The 17,265-nt window shown below is 44.4% G+C and overlaps 9 protein-coding genes across 9 annotated transcripts; 5 read left to right on the forward strand and 4 right to left on the reverse strand.

Moving 5' to 3' along the window:
• Positions 1-488: 488 nt before the first annotated feature.
• IL334_001629 (uncharacterized protein) lies at positions 489-885 on the forward strand (the record flags this gene model as incomplete). Its single annotated transcript, XM_062933384.1, has 3 exons — positions 489-668; positions 755-771; positions 837-885. 3 exons carry the CDS (start codon positions 489-491, stop codon positions 883-885), a joined length of 246 nt encoding a protein of 81 aa, XP_062789435.1.
• A 201-nt stretch (positions 886-1,086) lies between these two features.
• IL334_001630 (uncharacterized protein) lies at positions 1,087-2,131 on the reverse strand (the record flags this gene model as incomplete). Its single annotated transcript, XM_062933385.1, has 3 exons — positions 1,087-1,616; positions 1,731-1,799; positions 1,864-2,131. 3 exons carry the CDS (start codon positions 2,129-2,131, stop codon positions 1,087-1,089), a joined length of 867 nt encoding a protein of 288 aa, XP_062789436.1.
• A 446-nt stretch (positions 2,132-2,577) lies between these two features.
• IL334_001631 (uncharacterized protein) lies at positions 2,578-4,295 on the forward strand (the record flags this gene model as incomplete). The annotated part of the gene is made up of 10 exons (XM_062933386.1): positions 2,578-2,609; positions 2,728-2,735; positions 2,886-2,900; positions 2,962-3,001; positions 3,072-3,139; positions 3,197-3,407; positions 3,475-3,601; positions 3,742-3,988; positions 4,064-4,102; positions 4,189-4,295. 10 exons carry the CDS (start codon positions 2,578-2,580, stop codon positions 4,293-4,295), a joined length of 894 nt encoding a protein of 297 aa, XP_062789437.1.
• A 313-nt stretch (positions 4,296-4,608) lies between these two features.
• Positions 4,609-5,880, reverse strand: IL334_001632 (uncharacterized protein; the record flags this gene model as incomplete). The annotated part of the gene is made up of 1 exon (XM_062933387.1): positions 4,609-5,880. One exon carries the CDS (start codon positions 5,878-5,880, stop codon positions 4,609-4,611), a length of 1,272 nt encoding a protein of 423 aa, XP_062789438.1.
• A 727-nt stretch (positions 5,881-6,607) lies between these two features.
• Positions 6,608-7,879, reverse strand: IL334_001633 (uncharacterized protein; the record flags this gene model as incomplete). The annotated part of the gene is made up of 2 exons (XM_062933388.1): positions 6,608-7,373; positions 7,452-7,879. 2 exons carry the CDS (start codon positions 7,877-7,879, stop codon positions 6,608-6,610), a joined length of 1,194 nt encoding a protein of 397 aa, XP_062789439.1.
• A 521-nt stretch (positions 7,880-8,400) lies between these two features.
• IL334_001634 (uncharacterized protein) lies at positions 8,401-9,913 on the reverse strand (the record flags this gene model as incomplete). The annotated part of the gene is made up of 2 exons (XM_062933389.1): positions 8,401-9,172; positions 9,246-9,913. The coding sequence occupies 2 exons, from the start codon at positions 9,911-9,913 to the stop codon at positions 8,401-8,403; spliced, it is 1,440 nt and encodes a 479-aa protein (XP_062789440.1).
• Positions 9,914-10,631: 718 nt separating this feature from the next.
• On the forward strand, positions 10,632-12,603 carry IL334_001635 (uncharacterized protein; the record flags this gene model as incomplete). Its single annotated transcript, XM_062933390.1, has 12 exons — positions 10,632-10,690; positions 10,746-10,770; positions 10,831-10,906; positions 10,967-11,020; positions 11,088-11,178; positions 11,241-11,313; positions 11,381-11,468; positions 11,525-11,667; positions 11,730-11,837; positions 11,894-11,934; positions 11,990-12,198; positions 12,257-12,603. The coding sequence occupies 12 exons, from the start codon at positions 10,632-10,634 to the stop codon at positions 12,601-12,603; spliced, it is 1,314 nt and encodes a 437-aa protein (XP_062789441.1).
• Positions 12,604-13,419: 816 nt separating this feature from the next.
• Positions 13,420-15,436, forward strand: IL334_001636 (uncharacterized protein; the record flags this gene model as incomplete). The annotated part of the gene is made up of 14 exons (XM_062933391.1): positions 13,420-13,485; positions 13,543-13,550; positions 13,610-13,635; positions 13,700-13,718; positions 13,788-13,850; positions 13,920-13,999; positions 14,063-14,142; positions 14,205-14,254; positions 14,332-14,571; positions 14,633-14,684; positions 14,750-14,856; positions 14,910-14,981; positions 15,050-15,121; positions 15,193-15,436. The coding sequence occupies 14 exons, from the start codon at positions 13,420-13,422 to the stop codon at positions 15,434-15,436; spliced, it is 1,179 nt and encodes a 392-aa protein (XP_062789442.1).
• A 1,081-nt stretch (positions 15,437-16,517) lies between these two features.
• Positions 16,518-17,153, forward strand: IL334_001637 (uncharacterized protein; the record flags this gene model as incomplete). Its single annotated transcript, XM_062933392.1, has 1 exon — positions 16,518-17,153. The coding sequence occupies one exon, from the start codon at positions 16,518-16,520 to the stop codon at positions 17,151-17,153; it is 636 nt and encodes a 211-aa protein (XP_062789443.1).
• Positions 17,154-17,265: the final 112 nt, after the last annotated feature.

Genomic DNA, 17,265 nt, shown 5'->3' on the forward strand with positions numbered 1-17,265 from the left:
TTGTTTATGATACCTTCATCAGGATACCCATTATTTCATATAATGTAGTTTGATTTAGCATGTAGAATAGATATCTTGTATGTACAGTGTCATTAATTATCATAATATATAGTATGCATCAGTTGACTTCAGCTATTCTTTCTTCAACGTGATGTGTTGGCTGTCAACGAATTGCGCCCCCCCAGCAAGAGAGCAGTATGAAAGGATGGGTTAAGCGGAGAATATGTATTGTCACAACTTTACGAAAAGAATCAATGCTGATCTATTCTTATCTTAAATCCTTTGACCAAAACTTTGATTGAATTACATTCTCTTCTTCTTCGATCGTTCTGATCGTTTTTCATCACCGTGAAAACACTATATTACCCAATTCAGGAGATCTAACAAATCGAAAAGAATACAGCGTAAGTAAAAAACCGCTGGCATACAAATCAAGTCAGCATTTCTCCCTAAGCTGACGAGAAACATTGCCATCTGAAGAGCAGACAATGCCAGTAGAAAGAGACAAGACACCTTCTCCGCGTAAATCAAGAGCCACTAGCAACAACGATACTTCATCACCCTCAAAAGCATGGTCACAAGCTGATAAATCATTACTGTTCGAACATGTCCGAGTACATGGTGAGACAACTTGGGATAAAGCTGTACCTGGGAAAACAGCTCAGCAGGTAAGTTATCCCATTTTCGCCTTCCACATCTCATGATCGTTCGACCCAAACATCTAATCTTATTGCTGACAGTGGTCGTGGTGTAGTCTAGAGAACAATGGAAGTGAGTCTGAAATAGCGGCCCAGTACTGAAACTATGATGAGCTGACGTGACATTTTGGAGTAAAGGAGAATCCTTCTTCCTATGATCAGGAAACAATGTAATTTCCTCGGGTAGCTGGTATTGCTACTGGGGTTGTTGTTGGGACTATGAAGTGATATAGAGACGTTCTTCAACTCACCGCGCACCTTTGAACTCACTAGGCAGTAATATAAACGTTGGGGTGTTTTGAAAATAGACCTAAAAGGCAAGAATTGGCGTTAAGTCGTGGCCCATTTATCCATTTTATGCATATAGTTCACTTCTCAGTATAAGATTCTATTCAATCTTCTTCTTCTCCTCTGATGCAAACAGATTCGCCCAATCCTGTTTTCTAAAGCCAAAATTGTATACTGCTCTCGCTGTGAAGCACCCCCATAGAACTATAACACAAGCTGCTACACTCTCATCTTCTCCCAGACCCAATCCATAGTCCCATCCGTCCACTGGACCGATCAAAGTCAGAAATAAGGGTGCGATGAGGAGTGGACACCAGGCATCAACTAACATCCATCCTTTGGGAGCTAATTCAGCAGGAGTGGTGAGCCTCAGAGAAGGTGAGAAGAAGTTGAATGTGCTGAATGAAATCGAAGCGAAAGGGACTGCGAGAATGAATGGCACGAGGATCAAAGTTGCGGTTGTAGCAGGCAGTGTTCTGGGTGATGTAGGGTGAAGTATTGGGACTATCGAGAAGCGAGTCAAGAGAAGGGTACGACCGATAGCATCTGGAAGAGCCAGGAATAGCTCGAGCGGTAGGGATGGTTTCTGAGGTAGAAGATGTATGAAAGAAGTGCGTGTCTGGATGGTGTCTGTCAGACAAAGGGGTGGTCAGTGCGCATCCCCGGCTTGCATAGGATGCTTTGTTATGGATCATCAACGTTCGAATGGAGGCTGGAGTCCTATGACGGACAATTAGAACTCACGAATCACGCAAAACAACAGAGCGATATTAGGATTGACAAGCCAAGAAGGCGTTGATCCTGTGCACATTGCTAAATCCCTGATATTCAGCTGAATGCAGTTCCAGGTAGGAGCAATGAAAGAAGGAAATCTCACACAGAAACGTCTCTCCACCGAAAACCACGATCATCAATCCTACTAATTCCTGCCATAACGTCGCTCTTTCTTTCGTGGCGCCATACTTCTTTCTCCCCTTACTCGGTGTGGTAAGTGGCAGAGGATCAAAGACTCCGCTTGCTATCCAGTTTATCACTGAAGATAGACGCATCGCACCAATAAGGTCTATTATGGCGAATGGAAACGAAGGGTGGATGGGCGTAAGGATGGGAAGGAGCCCTTGATGCAAAGCAGCGAGGGAAGACATGCTGACTATGGTGAGTTTCAATTGTCAGGGACCGATCACTGGCGAGTTCCGCTCTAGCGACCTTACTGTATATGGGGATTACTGATCACTTTGAGTGAGAGATGAAGAAGATTGGTGACAGTCTTTCCATCTCGTTGGCAACCTAAACTTATAAGAGGTCGATGCATAAACATGATTGTTCGGTGATGTCCGCTGTACCAACCCTGTATCTTTTTACCCTGAGGTTATTTTCGATTTTCCTTATCGATTATTTCGAATATTTCATGTTTTTTTTTTTCGAAGGTCCCGAACAGAAACCCGAATTATCACTCAGCCATATGAATAAATGGATTGGATCAATGAGTGAACAACATTTAGTCATTGTTTGACATATATACTCTTCTCATCTCAACACAAGACTTTTCACGAACTTGCCGTTTGACGGAAGCCAAGAAGAATCAAGGAATATGTCTGCTCAGAATAAAAAATACCCTTTATGGTGAGTAGCTCTTTCTGTTACAGACATCAGAGTCAATCATACACAATGCGCCATTGTGACATTCATAATGAGAGAAATCTCTACTTGCTTGCTGACGGACCATGATTCCCGCATACAGGTTAGGAGGTAAATGACAGCTTTCGCTCCCTTTTACTGACAACAGCATGCTTCACTGACGTATTCTCTTCCTTCCATCTCTTATCTTTCTTGACCTTTCCATGTAAACGCCAAAATAAATAAAATTTCTTCATCCCTTCTCGGATTTGACCGATTTAGGTGCCGCGGCGTCTAGTGAGTTTCCTTTCTTCCTTAGAAACAAATTGACTTCAGCGCTGACCATGCCATTCTGTAGTGGCTGCATGCTGTACGCATCCTCTTGATGTGATGCGAGTGTGAGTTTAAAGCTCTCCACATTCGGTCTGAATGTCGGGATTGCCGAATTGCGCTGAGATGTCTAATCAGGCGAATGCAAACCTCGACCACTAAAACAACGTTCTCGAATGCTGTACGAGGCGTTTTAGCGAATGATGGTGCGTCGACCTTGATCAAATGAAGTGGGCTTAGCTTATGCCGTCGGTGTCTGTCAGGTGTACGAGGGCTATATACAGGTCTTACAGCGTCGGTATTTCGACAAATGACTTATTCAGTGACCCGTTTAGGCGCATATGATATGATGAAGGCTTCAATGTCAAATGGAGGCAATAAGAAGTTAACGACGGGTGACTTGGTTATTTGTGCTAGTACGGCCGGTGCTTTGGGTGGTTTAGCGGGAAATCCAGCGGACATTATTCTGGTCAGGTGAGCGTGTTCGTAGTCGCAGTTCAATGAGAGTTCAGTGTTGCTAACTTTTCCTCACATTCGGCAGAATGGTAGCAGACCCCACGAAAACACCAGATCAACAGTACAGATATCGAAATGCACTACAAGGAGTGTATAGAATGGTCAGAGAGGAAGGCGCACCGTCTTTGGCTAGAGGGTTGTTACCTAACACTGTAAGTCGATTGCCCAGCTTTGCTCGTAACTCATTTTTATAACCAATGCCGGCCGAAAAGTCATTTGGGCTCCTTCCTCACTTTACAAGCTTTCTTGTGCACCAACTTCTATCAAAGATTACTGACTCGTTTCTCCTTAGATACGAGCAATCCTCATGAATGCCTCCCAATTAGTTTCCTATGATTTCTTCAAAGACCTCCTCCTTTCCCAAAATCTTATGACAAATGGTATGCCATGTCATTTCGTATCCTCTGCTCTCGCTGGTACTGTAGCTACAACGATATGTGCTCCTGCGGATGTCGTGAAAAGTAGGATAATGAATATGAAACATGGTCAAGGTGGTCATGGACCTTTTGCTTTGATAATGGAAAGTCTGAAACTTGAAGGTATGTTTTGACTTATCCTTTCACATCCAACTAGGTGTGACACCTGACACAGAAGCTGATCGAGTCTGGACATAGGCCCAAGATTCCTCTTCAAGGGTTGGTTACCTGCTTGGAGTAAGTGTCATTCCAACCTTTTATCGATCATTGGCAGGTCTCCAATATTATCTTCGTCAATTGACGTGAATTCTTATTTCAAATAGTCCGTCTTACACCTAATACAATTTGCATGTTTGTCTTCCTTGAACAACTTCGAAATGCTGTAGATATGTTTAGGGAAAAGACTGCAGGTGTATCACCGAGTCTATAAGCACAACGTGAACGACAACGGCAGTACATGTAATGCGGTGGCGAGTGGATCCCAGGGCGAAAGCCAAAGCAGATGATCAAGGAGAAGTACGACTTACGGGGGGCGGAACCGAAAGATATACCATAGACTACATAGACATAATACTTGATATCTGAAGGAGGACTTCTAAATGTCCTAAATGTTTGAGGTTTCATCACATACGAGTTGGGTTCCTTTTCGGATCCGAAGTTCATAATGAATAATCTTCTAAACCTATAATTTCTCTGAGAGGCAATTACAGGGATCGCTTCGTATTTCTATGAGAACCGAGAGCTCATCTCCAGACAAAGAAACTGTCAGAATCGGGTTTACTAAACTCTGAAGGTGACTTGAAATCCTTCGAATAGGGATCTACTGTCAAATCCGATATCACCTTTCTACACTTCTTCTTCACACGAAGCTTTAGCCTTCCGAAACGACTTTTGGATGTAGACAGTTTGCTAGCGGAACCACGTAGGGGAAAAGTATCCCTTGTGGTTATGGGTGGTATATGTCCGCGATTGCTTCCGTTCTCAGAATTCTCATAATCAAGTACTGCAGAGCTAGAGTTTGATGCAGAATGAACGATACTTGCCCGTTCATCCGGTTCTCGAGCTTGACCTAAATCTGACATAGAGGACCTGAATTTATCCCAGTTTGTTGGCTTGGAGATGTTATCATTCCGGGTCTGGTACGATGATGTAACGTTTGGGCTTAAAAGTGTGCTGTTGTCATCTTGCAGATAGCTTCCAGCATACTCATGATAGTCCAGAGTCAACGATGGGGATAATTGAGTGGTCGGCTGCGTGGTCACAGAGACGTTCCTCATATCGTCTAAAGTATTAGGTTGTGTCGATTTACTAAATACAGTAGCGTTTTCGGGAAACCCGGAAGGAGGTCGCGATGAATCGTCGAAATCACCGGTATGTGGGATGAATTGTACTTTCTTCCTATGGGGTCTGCGGGAGAAATTGATAGACCTTAAAACATCCTGCGATATCTTCTTAGGTGAAAACGATCTTTCTTTTGTGGATTTCTGACTTTGGAATTGCGTGTCATTCGTGCCAGTTCTTGCAATGAAAGAAGCTATAAACTCCTCCCCAGGATACTCCTCCGCATCCTCCTCAACATCGTTGAATTCAGGGTCAGATCCATTAGTGACACCTAATCTTCCGTACATACCCTCCTCGCCTTCCCCCCTACACCATTCTGGCCCATCATCCGAATCCCATTGTTGATACGTTCGAACGTGTCCAGTCAAAGCGCCCCTGTCTTCTAAACTGTTCAAACTACCATTATCCGGCCGCTGGTAAAAGCCAGGCCTCTGGCTTGCTGCCGACATGTGTACATCGAGATTGTAATCACAATCGGATTGTCCTGTCGAGGCCGAAGGTCGAGCGGAACCGGGAGCGGACATCATACCGATTCCTGAATCTTCACTTGGTCGACTGATTCTGTTATCGAGGGAAGTATCAAGTGGGGATAAAACAGGCCGCGAATTTTTCTCTCCGCGAAAGACGTCGAATGATCTATCCGATTTTGTAGATATAATTGACGAGATGCTCATCTTTCTGAGACGACTCAGAACCATTTCAGCAAAGTGACTGTGACGAAGAGGAGGGGATGTGATGGTGTTTATTGGTATTTTCACCTTGAGGAAACGTGAAGCTCCAGATCGTGTTCTAGATTCTTTCAGTGGGAGGCCTGTATGTTATCGTCCATATGCTCACAATAGTCAGCCACACAACAAGATACAACAAGATAATGCTACTGCCAAGCTCGAAATGGGTACTTGAGGACAAAGTCCAAAATATATGGTATACTATACGAATTTTGAATACTGTAGTGGCGATCAACCAAGTGTTATTAACTAGAGGGTAGAGTATTATCGTTTTCCTCTCTCAGGTATGTTCAGGTCTGATATGAAACTTGTACAAGATCGGCTGTGTGATCAAGTGCGTCATTTATTTCTGTCCAAAGGAACATTGGACAAAGGATGGCAGGCAGTGTTACCTTTGCGGTGTGAATGGTATGTCAAACCGCAAGAGTTATGCTGTACGGGAAGACCAGCTAAGTTACCTGATTCACATCTAAACATGTTATGCCCTGCTCGTCACTTGGAGATGTCATGTCAAATATTTTAGAATCATGAGCTACATGTCACAGGTTCTTTGTCTGAATAAGGATACGACGCACTATCATTTACATTACTCTTTCGTATGCGAAACGACGCTATGATCAGATCTTACAAAAATAACAGGTCTGACATATTACAAGACACATGGAGTTGATCTTCAAGTCATTTTGCTGCTGTATTTAGTACAGCCGCTGAGCTGAGTGGCTGTAGTCTGAAGCCAGCTTAGCCACAGACCGGCAGTGCCAGCATCAATCGTTGATCCACTTCCATCTTTTAAACTGAAGAAAGCTTCCGTACTCGGATAGTCGCAGTTCTCTTTTTTTAATCCCCTTTCTAGAATACTTCTTTCTGTAATCTTATTCTCAGCGGGACAGGATACATTATTTCTCCAACCTCTAGCAGTCAAACGAGCTGGTTCAGCATTACTGTCAGCTTGCGTGAAGGATGTAATCTCCGTGGGGACCTCACTCCGATTGAACTGGGAGATCCCTTCCTGGTTGTCGTCACCATGCGTATTATGCTTAGCTTTCACTGCATCCAAGGTGTCACGAGAGAACGATTCTGCGGTCGGTTGAAGGTCAAGTACCAGACCTTCGGAGTCATATAAAGCGATGTTAGGTGCTTCGTGGCTAGTGATGTATGATGCACTATTTGACCTTGGTTCGAAGGACCGTTTTATCGGAGTACCCAACAGACCAAAAACGCTACTGCTCTTGATCTGTTCCCACTGCTCAAGGAGTGTAGCAGCCAAGGAGTGCAATACACTTCGGGATTTATGCCAGGTTCCAGTCACAGATTGAGGGAATATTGAAGAGAAACTGCGATTGCGATTACCAATGTCGTTTCGAGCTAGGTTCGACGTAGATTGGAATAGCTCCGGATCATCCGGATCCGCCCCTGGTTCATCGAATTCCTCGGTGAAGCTATTCCACCGAAACATCAGTTCTTCAGACTAGTCAATGTGATTCTGGAGCTACAGTAAGGAAATGAGAAACACTTACATGCTTTTAAATCGGGTCGCCACGTTCTCCTTCCCCGGAGATCGATTTCTGGTGGCAATGTCGGTGTCGATCTCGGAGGGATCATCTTGGATACTAATTGAGGGAATGGAATTATCCAGTTGTTCTCCTGTCACCGAAGACACTTCAAGTTTGTCTTCCTGGCCATTCCAATGTGTTTTGTTTTCCTGCGGTAAAGTATCTCCAACTTCTTGGCCAAGTTCTTGACTATTCCGTTTCACTTCTGCATTGGGTATTCTGGAGGATGTAGAAACGGAGTAATGCTTTCGCCTAGCTTTCCATTCCATTGAGATTGCTTGTAAAGCGTCTACATGGCTCCCTGGCTCATGTGTGGCATCAGTGCTTGCATGATGGAGTACATCGTCTCCAAGCTTAGACAAGCCGATGGCCGAATCAGGGACTGATGACATTGTATGGAGGAGCGAGGCTGTGACACGTTGATCTCCAGGGTCAGTGATCGTATTACTTACTGCTCTAGACTTCGGTATCTGAGATATTGTCTGCTAGGCGGATCGACCCTTATTTACTATCAGGACGATGGGGTGGCAAACATCGTGCAGGAGATAACTACATATAGGAAACAGATCTTGTTGATGATATCCGAGGATTTCTTTTGAGTCGATCATAATCAAAGGAGATGATCGGTCGTATTTATTCATGACGCTATTACACGTCATGGAGAAGTTCGCATGGAGATGTTTCATGGAAGCCTTTGTTCCTCTACCACAGCTCGGCGAAGCATTACCGAGCTGTCGAGTGATGCCCACCTTGACACAGTGAAGTACAGCTAGCCCAGAATCAATGCTGGCATATTTATAATACTCTCAGAGAAAAAGTCACTGGTTTCAACATGACATGACATTAGAATAAAATAACTCTGGATGGATAGCGTTGCACTGGGTCACAGGTGATGCATGAAGCCGATCCATCATCAAAACCTATGGTAATAAGATTCCAAGGTACCTAATTCCTCTCTCATGGCCCCAATCTCTGGATCCTCCATTCCTGTGGACCTTAACAGTCGTTCTCTCATAATTGGTATTTTACGCTCTTCCTCCGTCTCTAGTCCAGCAGCCGCCATCGAAGTCTCGTATCGGAGGCGTGCTTCTGACATAGTGGCAGCTTGGCTCTCTTCGCGAGCATTTTTCATTTTCCGAGAGATCTCGTCCCAAGTCATGTGTTCACCTGGAGAAGTGATAGGGTCGGAGGATTTGTTATTAATGGAGAAGCTGTCATTGGGAGTCTGATCAGGTGACTCGATGGAAGATAGGGTACTATCAGGAATGAGTGGCAATGAAAATGAGAAAGCGGGATTCACGGGAAAGGACGTATGGTTCTCTGCTGGGTATTCTGATCGTTCGTTTTCGCTGTCACGAAGTATCCTTATGGTACTCTTGTCAATTGGCTTTTTGCCCCTTGATCTGGATTTAGAAGCTAGATTTTCGAAACTTTGGGACCATCTTCTAGGCCACACTAGTGGTTTGTTGCTCAATCTACTCCACGCACTACTAACTCCTTTCTTCAATCTGCTGGACAAATAAAAGACGCTATGCCCGGAGTTTTTACTTCCGGAACTCTGGTTACCAGCAGATGTATTGTCGGAAGAAGACGAGTCGAAAAGGCTCTGTCTGCCTAAGTCACCAACTGATTGATCCAGGATCGTCGGGGGAGAAGACTTCGTCGGAGAGACGGATCGAATGGAACTGTCCACAAGTCACCGTCAATAATTTCTCACTCAGCGCAACGACAATCTGAGCTACAGAGTGCAGGACTCACTCAGGAAGAACCACGGGCATTCCGGATTCTTCATCAAATCCGAAGAGGATTCCGTTAATGGCTAGCTCTCCAGTTGTGGAAGCTTCCGTTGGCGACTTTCTGTCAAAAGGATCTTCGAACATCGATTGAGGATATGTGGAACTTTCAGTGACTGCAGATCCAGATGGGTACTTCCGAAAGAACTCAGCTAAATGCTGGCGGCGAGCACTCGTTCTAATTTTTTGGTCATCCGAATCAAATTCGGAAAGGTCTTGTCCTGATGAATAGCTGGTTCTGCTAGAGTCAGCGAAGTTTTCGGCTCCCGGACTTTCAGTCCTCGGAGATAGATCTGAATCGTCTGATGGATATGCGGTATATGATGAAAAGGTCTCTTGCGCGGGATGAGCGCTTGGCCCTGATGTATCATCAAGGGCGATCGGAGGAAAACCACTGGTGCCTTTAAAATCTGTCCCTACTCCTGTAGACTGATAGTGTACGTGCCCGAGGCGATCAGAGGACTCGTCTTCGGCTGAGCTCGTCCTGTCATCCGCTAGGTCTGACGAGCTACTTGCTTGAGTATCTGGGTATGGCGCTTCATATTGCAGGGATATCTGAGAAATGTAGCCCGAGTCCCTTGACCATCCCTTTTCAGAGGAGGACAAGGCAGAAGTACGTTTCTGCTTTCGCATACTGATAGTAGGAGTTCTGGAAGCGCCGAAGAAAGCAGGAAAACTCTCTGACAAGGAGGAGACTCTGTTTGAGAGGAATGAACCTCCTCGTGAGAGAGAAAGCATAGACAAATCGAAAGTCCTTTCGCTGGTGGTAGACACACTAGAGATGGGTGGCGATATCGCTGTAGTAAATTCAAAGAGGTTTTGGAAGGGTTCTGGAACTTCAGTCTTTGTGACTGGACGTTCTCGGTAATTGAGGTATTACCAGTCGAGTGATTTGAGCGAATATGAACCGCTGTTCAGACTATTGGTGCTTGGTATAGTAGTTATGATAAGGTGGGAGGCGTCTGAGGACTTGTAAAGAGTAAGGACTGGTAAAACATACTACGCCTGAGAGCTCTATATCATGTACAGTGTATGGGATTGAAACGCTGCAGAGGTCGACTCTGTGAAGAAAGGATTGGTAGGGAAATAAAGGAGGAGAGGTTATAAAGGAGGAGGTCTAAGATTGTGCCACATTCGAACCAAGTAACAACGCGCCACGTGTTTAGATTTGATTCCACCCTGAATAATACTTACTCCAAATATACTGTTCAGCAACAGCAACAAAGACATCTCTATTCTCGTTAACAAAAACAATATCACTTGTATATTCGACAACCCACATCTTGATACCCAGCATCGGCTTGTAACTGTTAGCACGGACGCATATAGAACCTATACATCAGAGTGAAAAATGGTCGAGGACAAATACATAGGTCTAGGCTTGGCGTTGGGCGGAACTTTCTTAATTGGGTAGGTATTTGTATTCTTGCTCGAGTGCACTGCTAACGTTCATTCTTGGTTGTAGATCAAGCTTCATAATAACGAAAAAGGTGGGCGAAGCCCCATACGATCTGAGTGTAGCGAAGGAGAGCTGATGCATCTGTATGTAGGGTTTGATCGATGCTGCAAAGAGGAATTTGGAATACCCACATTCTCATCAGAGACAAACGGGACCTCAGAGTGCATGTGAGCAAGATTTCATTATCCCTTATAGAGAAACTCTTTTGACTGTGGGACCCATGATAGCGGAGGATCTGTCGTATTTACAAAATCCTATCTGGTGGGCTGGTATGATTACAAGTAAGTACCTTGTTTTCCCATTTTGGATTCCAAAGTCATTGCTGACAATCGCTTTCCAATCTATCAGTGGTGGTTGGAGAAGTCGCGAACTTTGCTGCATACACTTTCGCACCAGCAATTTTAGTGACTCCGCTGGGAGCAATGAGTGTTATCATTGGGTGAGCATGGGCAAACCACTACCAGTACAGAATTGGCGGATACTGATATGTATTTCAACCAGTGCTATCCTCGCGTCTTTTCTGTTGGACGAAAAATTGGGTAGATTGGGAGTCTGTGGATGTGCATCGTGTATCGTGAGTCGTTGGCAATGCCATTTTCGTTCTGTTTAGAGTATCGACTAATGACGCTTGAAATCGGTAGATTGGATCTATTGTTATTGTCCTTCATGCTCCATCAGATAAAGAAGTAGAGACAGTAGACGAGATTCTCACATATGCAGCAAAACCGGGTTAGTCACCACCTCGTCTCTCAGCCTTGATCCGCTAATCTCGTCTTCTCCTCTAGCTTTCCTGTTCTACATCACTTTCGTAGCGATTTTCTCTACATACATGATATATCGAGTGGTACCTACTCATGGTACCAGAAATCCTATGGTCTACTTATCTATATGTTCGCTGGTTGGAAGCGTATCTGTCATGGCTATCAAGGTGAGCTTCCAAGATTTCCTCATCTGTTATCCGGGGCCCTGACTGACTTGTGGTTCTAATAGGGTTTCGGGGTTGCCCTCAAGCTGACTTTTGCGGGAAACAACCAACTGACCCATATCAGTACGTACGTATTCGGTGTGGTCGTAGTAGGATGTATCATGATTCAAATGGTAAGCCATCTGGACAAGTCATCATTACAGGTTCTACCCTAATACCGTTTCCTCAGAACTACTTCAACAAAGCCTTGGATACTTTCTCCACCAATGTGTATGTGATAAAGATCATTTGGTGTAGTCATGAAATCGCTGACTTTCCCTCATAGCGTAAATCCAATCTACTACGTCTTCTTCACCACTGCGACCATCATTGCTTCTGCCATTCTGTTTTCCGGCTTCAACACTCCAGGAGGCGTGAACACGATATCTTTGATTTGCGGTTTTCTCATCATCTTCATGGGTGTCTATCTACTGAATATCTCGAGAGAACCTGAAGTCCCTCATCACCAATCCAGCCTTGAATCTGGATTAATGAGTGAGTTTAGCACAGTTTCACTACCATCACAAAACCGCTATTGAACTGTTTCTACTAGACCCACGCATGAGCATGTCTGGTCGAATGTCTATGGACTCCAATCAAGCTACATTGTGGAATTATGGTTCCGTTCCCGGAGGTCCGACCTATGCTCCAGACGGTTCTTTAAACTCTGCTACTCACGGACGAAGAAGTAGTATATACCGGGCGCAAAATTCGACTCTATTCAATGCATTTGAGGAGGAAGGTATGGCCCTTACTCAGCTCCCAGAGGAGGATGAATCAGATGATGAGGATGTGAGGAGAGAACAGAATGCTGGACCGGGTAGAAACTTACTTGGTAAAAAAGGTAGAGAAGAAGTTGCAGGTGGACGACATCCCGCATTTCAAGAGGCAGGGCGATAAGTTGTTGTAGGATCATTTCATTCATGGATTTTGGTATGGTACGTACAATTGGGACGATGCATTCATTTTAACATCGGCTGCGATAACGGGATGCATATTGGGATTCCAATAATACAATCGGGATTAAAATTTGTATGGACAAAGAAGAGTGATGAGTTTCCCGGAATTGTAGGGTGCCTGACACCCTCGATCATACACATCCGAACACACGAATATCTTCAAACACAACGACGAGATAGGTACATAATATCCGATCTGTGCACATTTGGAAACCCAGACAGGCTTGATTGTCCTTTCATTTCACCGCCTCAAGGGATATCTCAATCCTGTGAAGATTCAAAGGAAGAAGCATTAACGAGACTTGTTGGAGTAAAGGTCCTCTCAGCTTCCTTTTTAGGATAATTTGCGAAACGACATGCCCGACCAAGGGATAAAGGCTGAGGATTGACCTCCGACATGTCAGACTTGGGATATGGGGGCTCTAACTTGCATGTCTGGTTACCAAGTTACACAAGAGCGAGACCTCCTTGGAACGCCATCAATTTCACTCATTGATCCTTTTACAGTTTCATTTGCGCCGTTGGATACAAATAACTCATGGTAGCTCCAAGGATCATCTCAAGGGATATATATCTTGTCCATTCTTTTGAAGGTTAATCTTAGAGGATTATCGTACAGCTTTAATAAGTATATAAAAGCCAAAACATATCTAACTCAAGTCATTCTTTTAATTATACAGTATATCCCGAACTTTATCTTCCACACTTGACCTACGTCCTTCAACATCTCGATCTTTCCGTTGTCCTCTCTACCTATATGATATTCACGACCCTCTTCGCCTCTTGTCTTCTTGGTGTAGCCACTGCTGCTACTTTCACCAATGTAAGTTGGTTCTCATCCAACTGGCGAGTGCGATCGCTGACAAAGTACTTTCACTAGCCTCTCCGGTATGTGTCGTAGCGTAATTGACGAAGTGTTGCGCGTTGACAGACGTTGCTTTCTCCAGACCTAGTGGTCCAGACCCTTTTATCGGTGAGCTATTTCCCATTTATCGTGACATGTCATGGGTGGCTCAAAGTATCATTGCTTTGTGCAGTTTACGATCATGACACCTCGTAAGTCCGCTTGGACTTCCATTACGAAGGTAAACCTGTCAGTAGGTTGCTCACCTGATCAATTCTCAGATCGTATCTATTCATGCAGACCAACGGAGATGCTCTTCGAGTGACTAAATCCCCCACTTTAGCGTATGTACCCACAGGCTCGTTGCACATCCTACATTTTCTTAGGCGGCACTGATGCACACGGTTTATCAGTGGCATTAGTGACTACGGCAATGAGCATCTCGTACTCCAAACTCAAGAAATGAAGGATAAACCGACTGTCTGGGCAGGTGGTGAGTTCGACGTCATTGCCCGGCCTCCTTAACGAAATGCTGTATACTGAACTTAGACTATAGAGATCCACAAAATTGATGGCATATGGTATATCTACTACTCTCACGCGGACGCTGTATACGTTGTTACCGGAACAAAGGATGTGAGTGTTATTAAGCAACTTTGTACATGGTGATATCTGATTGATAACATATGTCACATTAGCCAGTAGGAAGTTACAAAAATCCAGTCAAGCTTTACGATAAAGGATGGGGGTAAGTTTTAACCTTTCATGTTTTTTGGGATTCCAGTTTACATTAACCGTATCACTGATTGTCTGTATGATCAATAGTATTGACGGTACGGTCCTCGTGGTTGGAGTCAATAATTACTTTGTTTGGTCATGTCACTCTGAAGATGTATCAGATAACAACATTGGTGGATCATCCATCTGTATTTCTCCCCTTACTTCGCCTACCAAGATTGATCAAGATCGAATCTCAATCATTAGTAGGCCTGAACAAGCTTGGGAAGAGACTGGTGGGAAGACCAATGAAGGTCCTCAGCCTCTCTATTGGGGTGACCAAATATTGTCAGTACCATCTTCCAAGATATCTTTCAGAAAATAACGAACTAACAGGAAATGTGTGCAGTATCACATATTCCGCAAGTTTCTGCTCTACCGCGGATTACAGCTTAGGATTGGTAAGTGGTTTGAAACACACCCCTACATAGCAGAAGTTGTATTTTGACTGATAAATGTGTTCCAGCTACATTTATCGGGTGATGATCCTATGAATGCCGGTGCTTGGATCAAAAAGACAGATGGACCAGTCTTCAAAACAGGCAATGGGGAGTATGGCCCTGGTCACAATGGGTGAGCTTAGATCTCAGAATCGTCTGATCCTATTGCTCATCAGTAATCTACAGTATGTTCCTCTCCCCCGACAAATCTGAGTTGTGGAACATTTATCACGCAACAACCAATTCTGCGGGAAGTTGGTAAGTACCAAGAAATAGGAATGAAAGATCTCGATATACTGATCAGATCATCTGATGTTTGAAATCAGTGGAAACGATAGATCTACTTTCGCACAAAAAGTAGATGGAACCAATGGTTTGGATTTCGGTATTCCTGTAGGGTAAGTGACAGCTCTTATGGCTGCTGAAAGATCCTACGAGTGGGAAACTAACTTTGTGTATTTGACACTAGACCAGGGCAGTCTGAAGGACCCTCAGGAGAGGATACGGCCTCCAAGCCAGCAGAGAGCGACATCAATGCGGTCGCTACAAGCTCGAAAGCCGTGACCGATGTCGCTACTACCTCCACAAAGAGGCGTTCTCAACGAACTCGACCAGCTGTCAGGATGGTCAACACAGTCACTGTTAGACGAGAGGGAAGCGCAAGATCTAAAGCCAAAAGAGCTAGGTTTGCTGAAGATGACGACGTGCTATAGTATGGAGATTCATTTGCAATTTCGTATCCTCCACATTCTCACAACACCCATTCAGATAGCTACCATGTATGACCAACCTGTAAAGGCAGGCATAATCTCGTATGCTATCCTGCAATGATAGCACTGTTATCTTCTTAGTTTCCTTGCCTCCAATGCTATGCCTGCCCGTCTTCCGAGCACGAATGCCGATGAGTCACTCGACGACCAGGTTAATCACAAGCGAAATCTTTGCGGGCATTGGAAAGAAAGAAAGCTGTCGTGTAGTGGTGTCATTGTTCTCTGCTCTCAGAATCATGTTCGACAGATACTCCGCGAATAGATTGAAAAACGACTATCTATTGAAGTCCGCTTTGCGTTCAAACCCACCTTGTATTGTTCACCTCTATTCGGGTATCTTCGCTCCAATTCAGCTGCATTATCCCCTTGACACTGTGAATTGTCGAATGAGATCCTCATTTGTCACGGAGTCTGGTTTGACACTCAGCTTGTTTTCTCACATAGAGGAGGTCTTGAAACCACAACTCCGCGAGGGCGTTATTTGTAGTGCGTATCGGTCATCCAAAGAGATCAGTCATATTAATTAGTGACCGCGTTGTTTTCTCTTTTCATTAATTTCCTTTGAACGTCAAGCGTTTGACTGGTTGGGACCGGACACCTCGTCTTTGAAATATCCACTCTTGTCCACTAGTTGTTTTCCCCTCCAGGAAGACTGTTTAGTCAGAAGGTCATGCAAGCGAAAAAATGAGAATGGCGAATATCCAATCTATGAAGACAGTCTTTCATGAAAACCTTTCACTTTTTCGTGAGAAGTCAGAGAGCTAAATTACGACTAAATTACGAACTAAATTACAACTAAATTACGACTATCAGTCTCCGCTTGAACATGATTCAAAAGATCAGATAATACTGTAAGCGAGCTTCTTGAATACTTAGATATTCGGTAAGACTCGAGCGAGGAAAAGGTATAAATACCCCACTCCAAATACGAGTCATGGTTTTGAGACTCGTCAACATACACTTTTTCCTACAATCATCTAACAGTCATACATACTCTATATTTCTGAGTGAATAGTACTTCATTATGTCTGAGCAATCAAGAAGACAATCAAGAAGACAGGACAGTACCGGTGGTCGACCATCAAACGATCAAGCATCCGCTAATGGTCAAGGCTCAGCTGGCGGTCAAACAAACAATAATGAACAAGTGCCAGGCTACCATGACTCGCAATATACGCCCCAACCAAACAGGGTATCTGCTTGGTCCAACACCACTGCATCTTCAAGCTGGAATCCCCCCTCTAGTAATCAGTTTTCGGGCTTCTCAGGACCACAAGCAGCTGCAGAACAACTTCCCGAACGTCAAGGTAGTTCAAACGATCTTATTGGACCGGATGGTCGACCTTTGAGCCAGTACTCGGTACCTCGTAGTACTGGTCCCAGGTATAGTGAGGTCTCCACCAGACCTCCCAGTTATGAAAGTAATGATCGTTTCCCTCAGCAACAGGAAATTCCACCCACCACCTACACGCCCAGCAATCCTTTAACTGCTCGTGATGATGGACCGTCCACTCTTGTAGCTGGAGTTCGACGCCCTTCCGGGTTCCCATCTCAGAATAGTAACTCGAGAAGCCAAGGCGGTTGGACTTGGCACCCAGCTAGCGGACAATACTACTATACCGATCCCAATGGAAACACGACTTGGAGCCGTGGAGGCTAATCAATGCAAGTCTTGATCGCGTAATTTCAACTTCGTTGTTCCTCGCTGTCAGAATTCTGTGTTGAAGGAGAGAGCCAATACAAAGAGATCATAGTGTGTTTGCGCCGTTTTT

Source organism: Kwoniella shivajii, chromosome 2 (assembly GCF_035658355.1).
Source record: "Kwoniella shivajii chromosome 2, complete sequence".
Lineage (NCBI taxonomy): Eukaryota > Fungi > Basidiomycota > Tremellomycetes > Tremellales > Cryptococcaceae > Kwoniella > Kwoniella shivajii.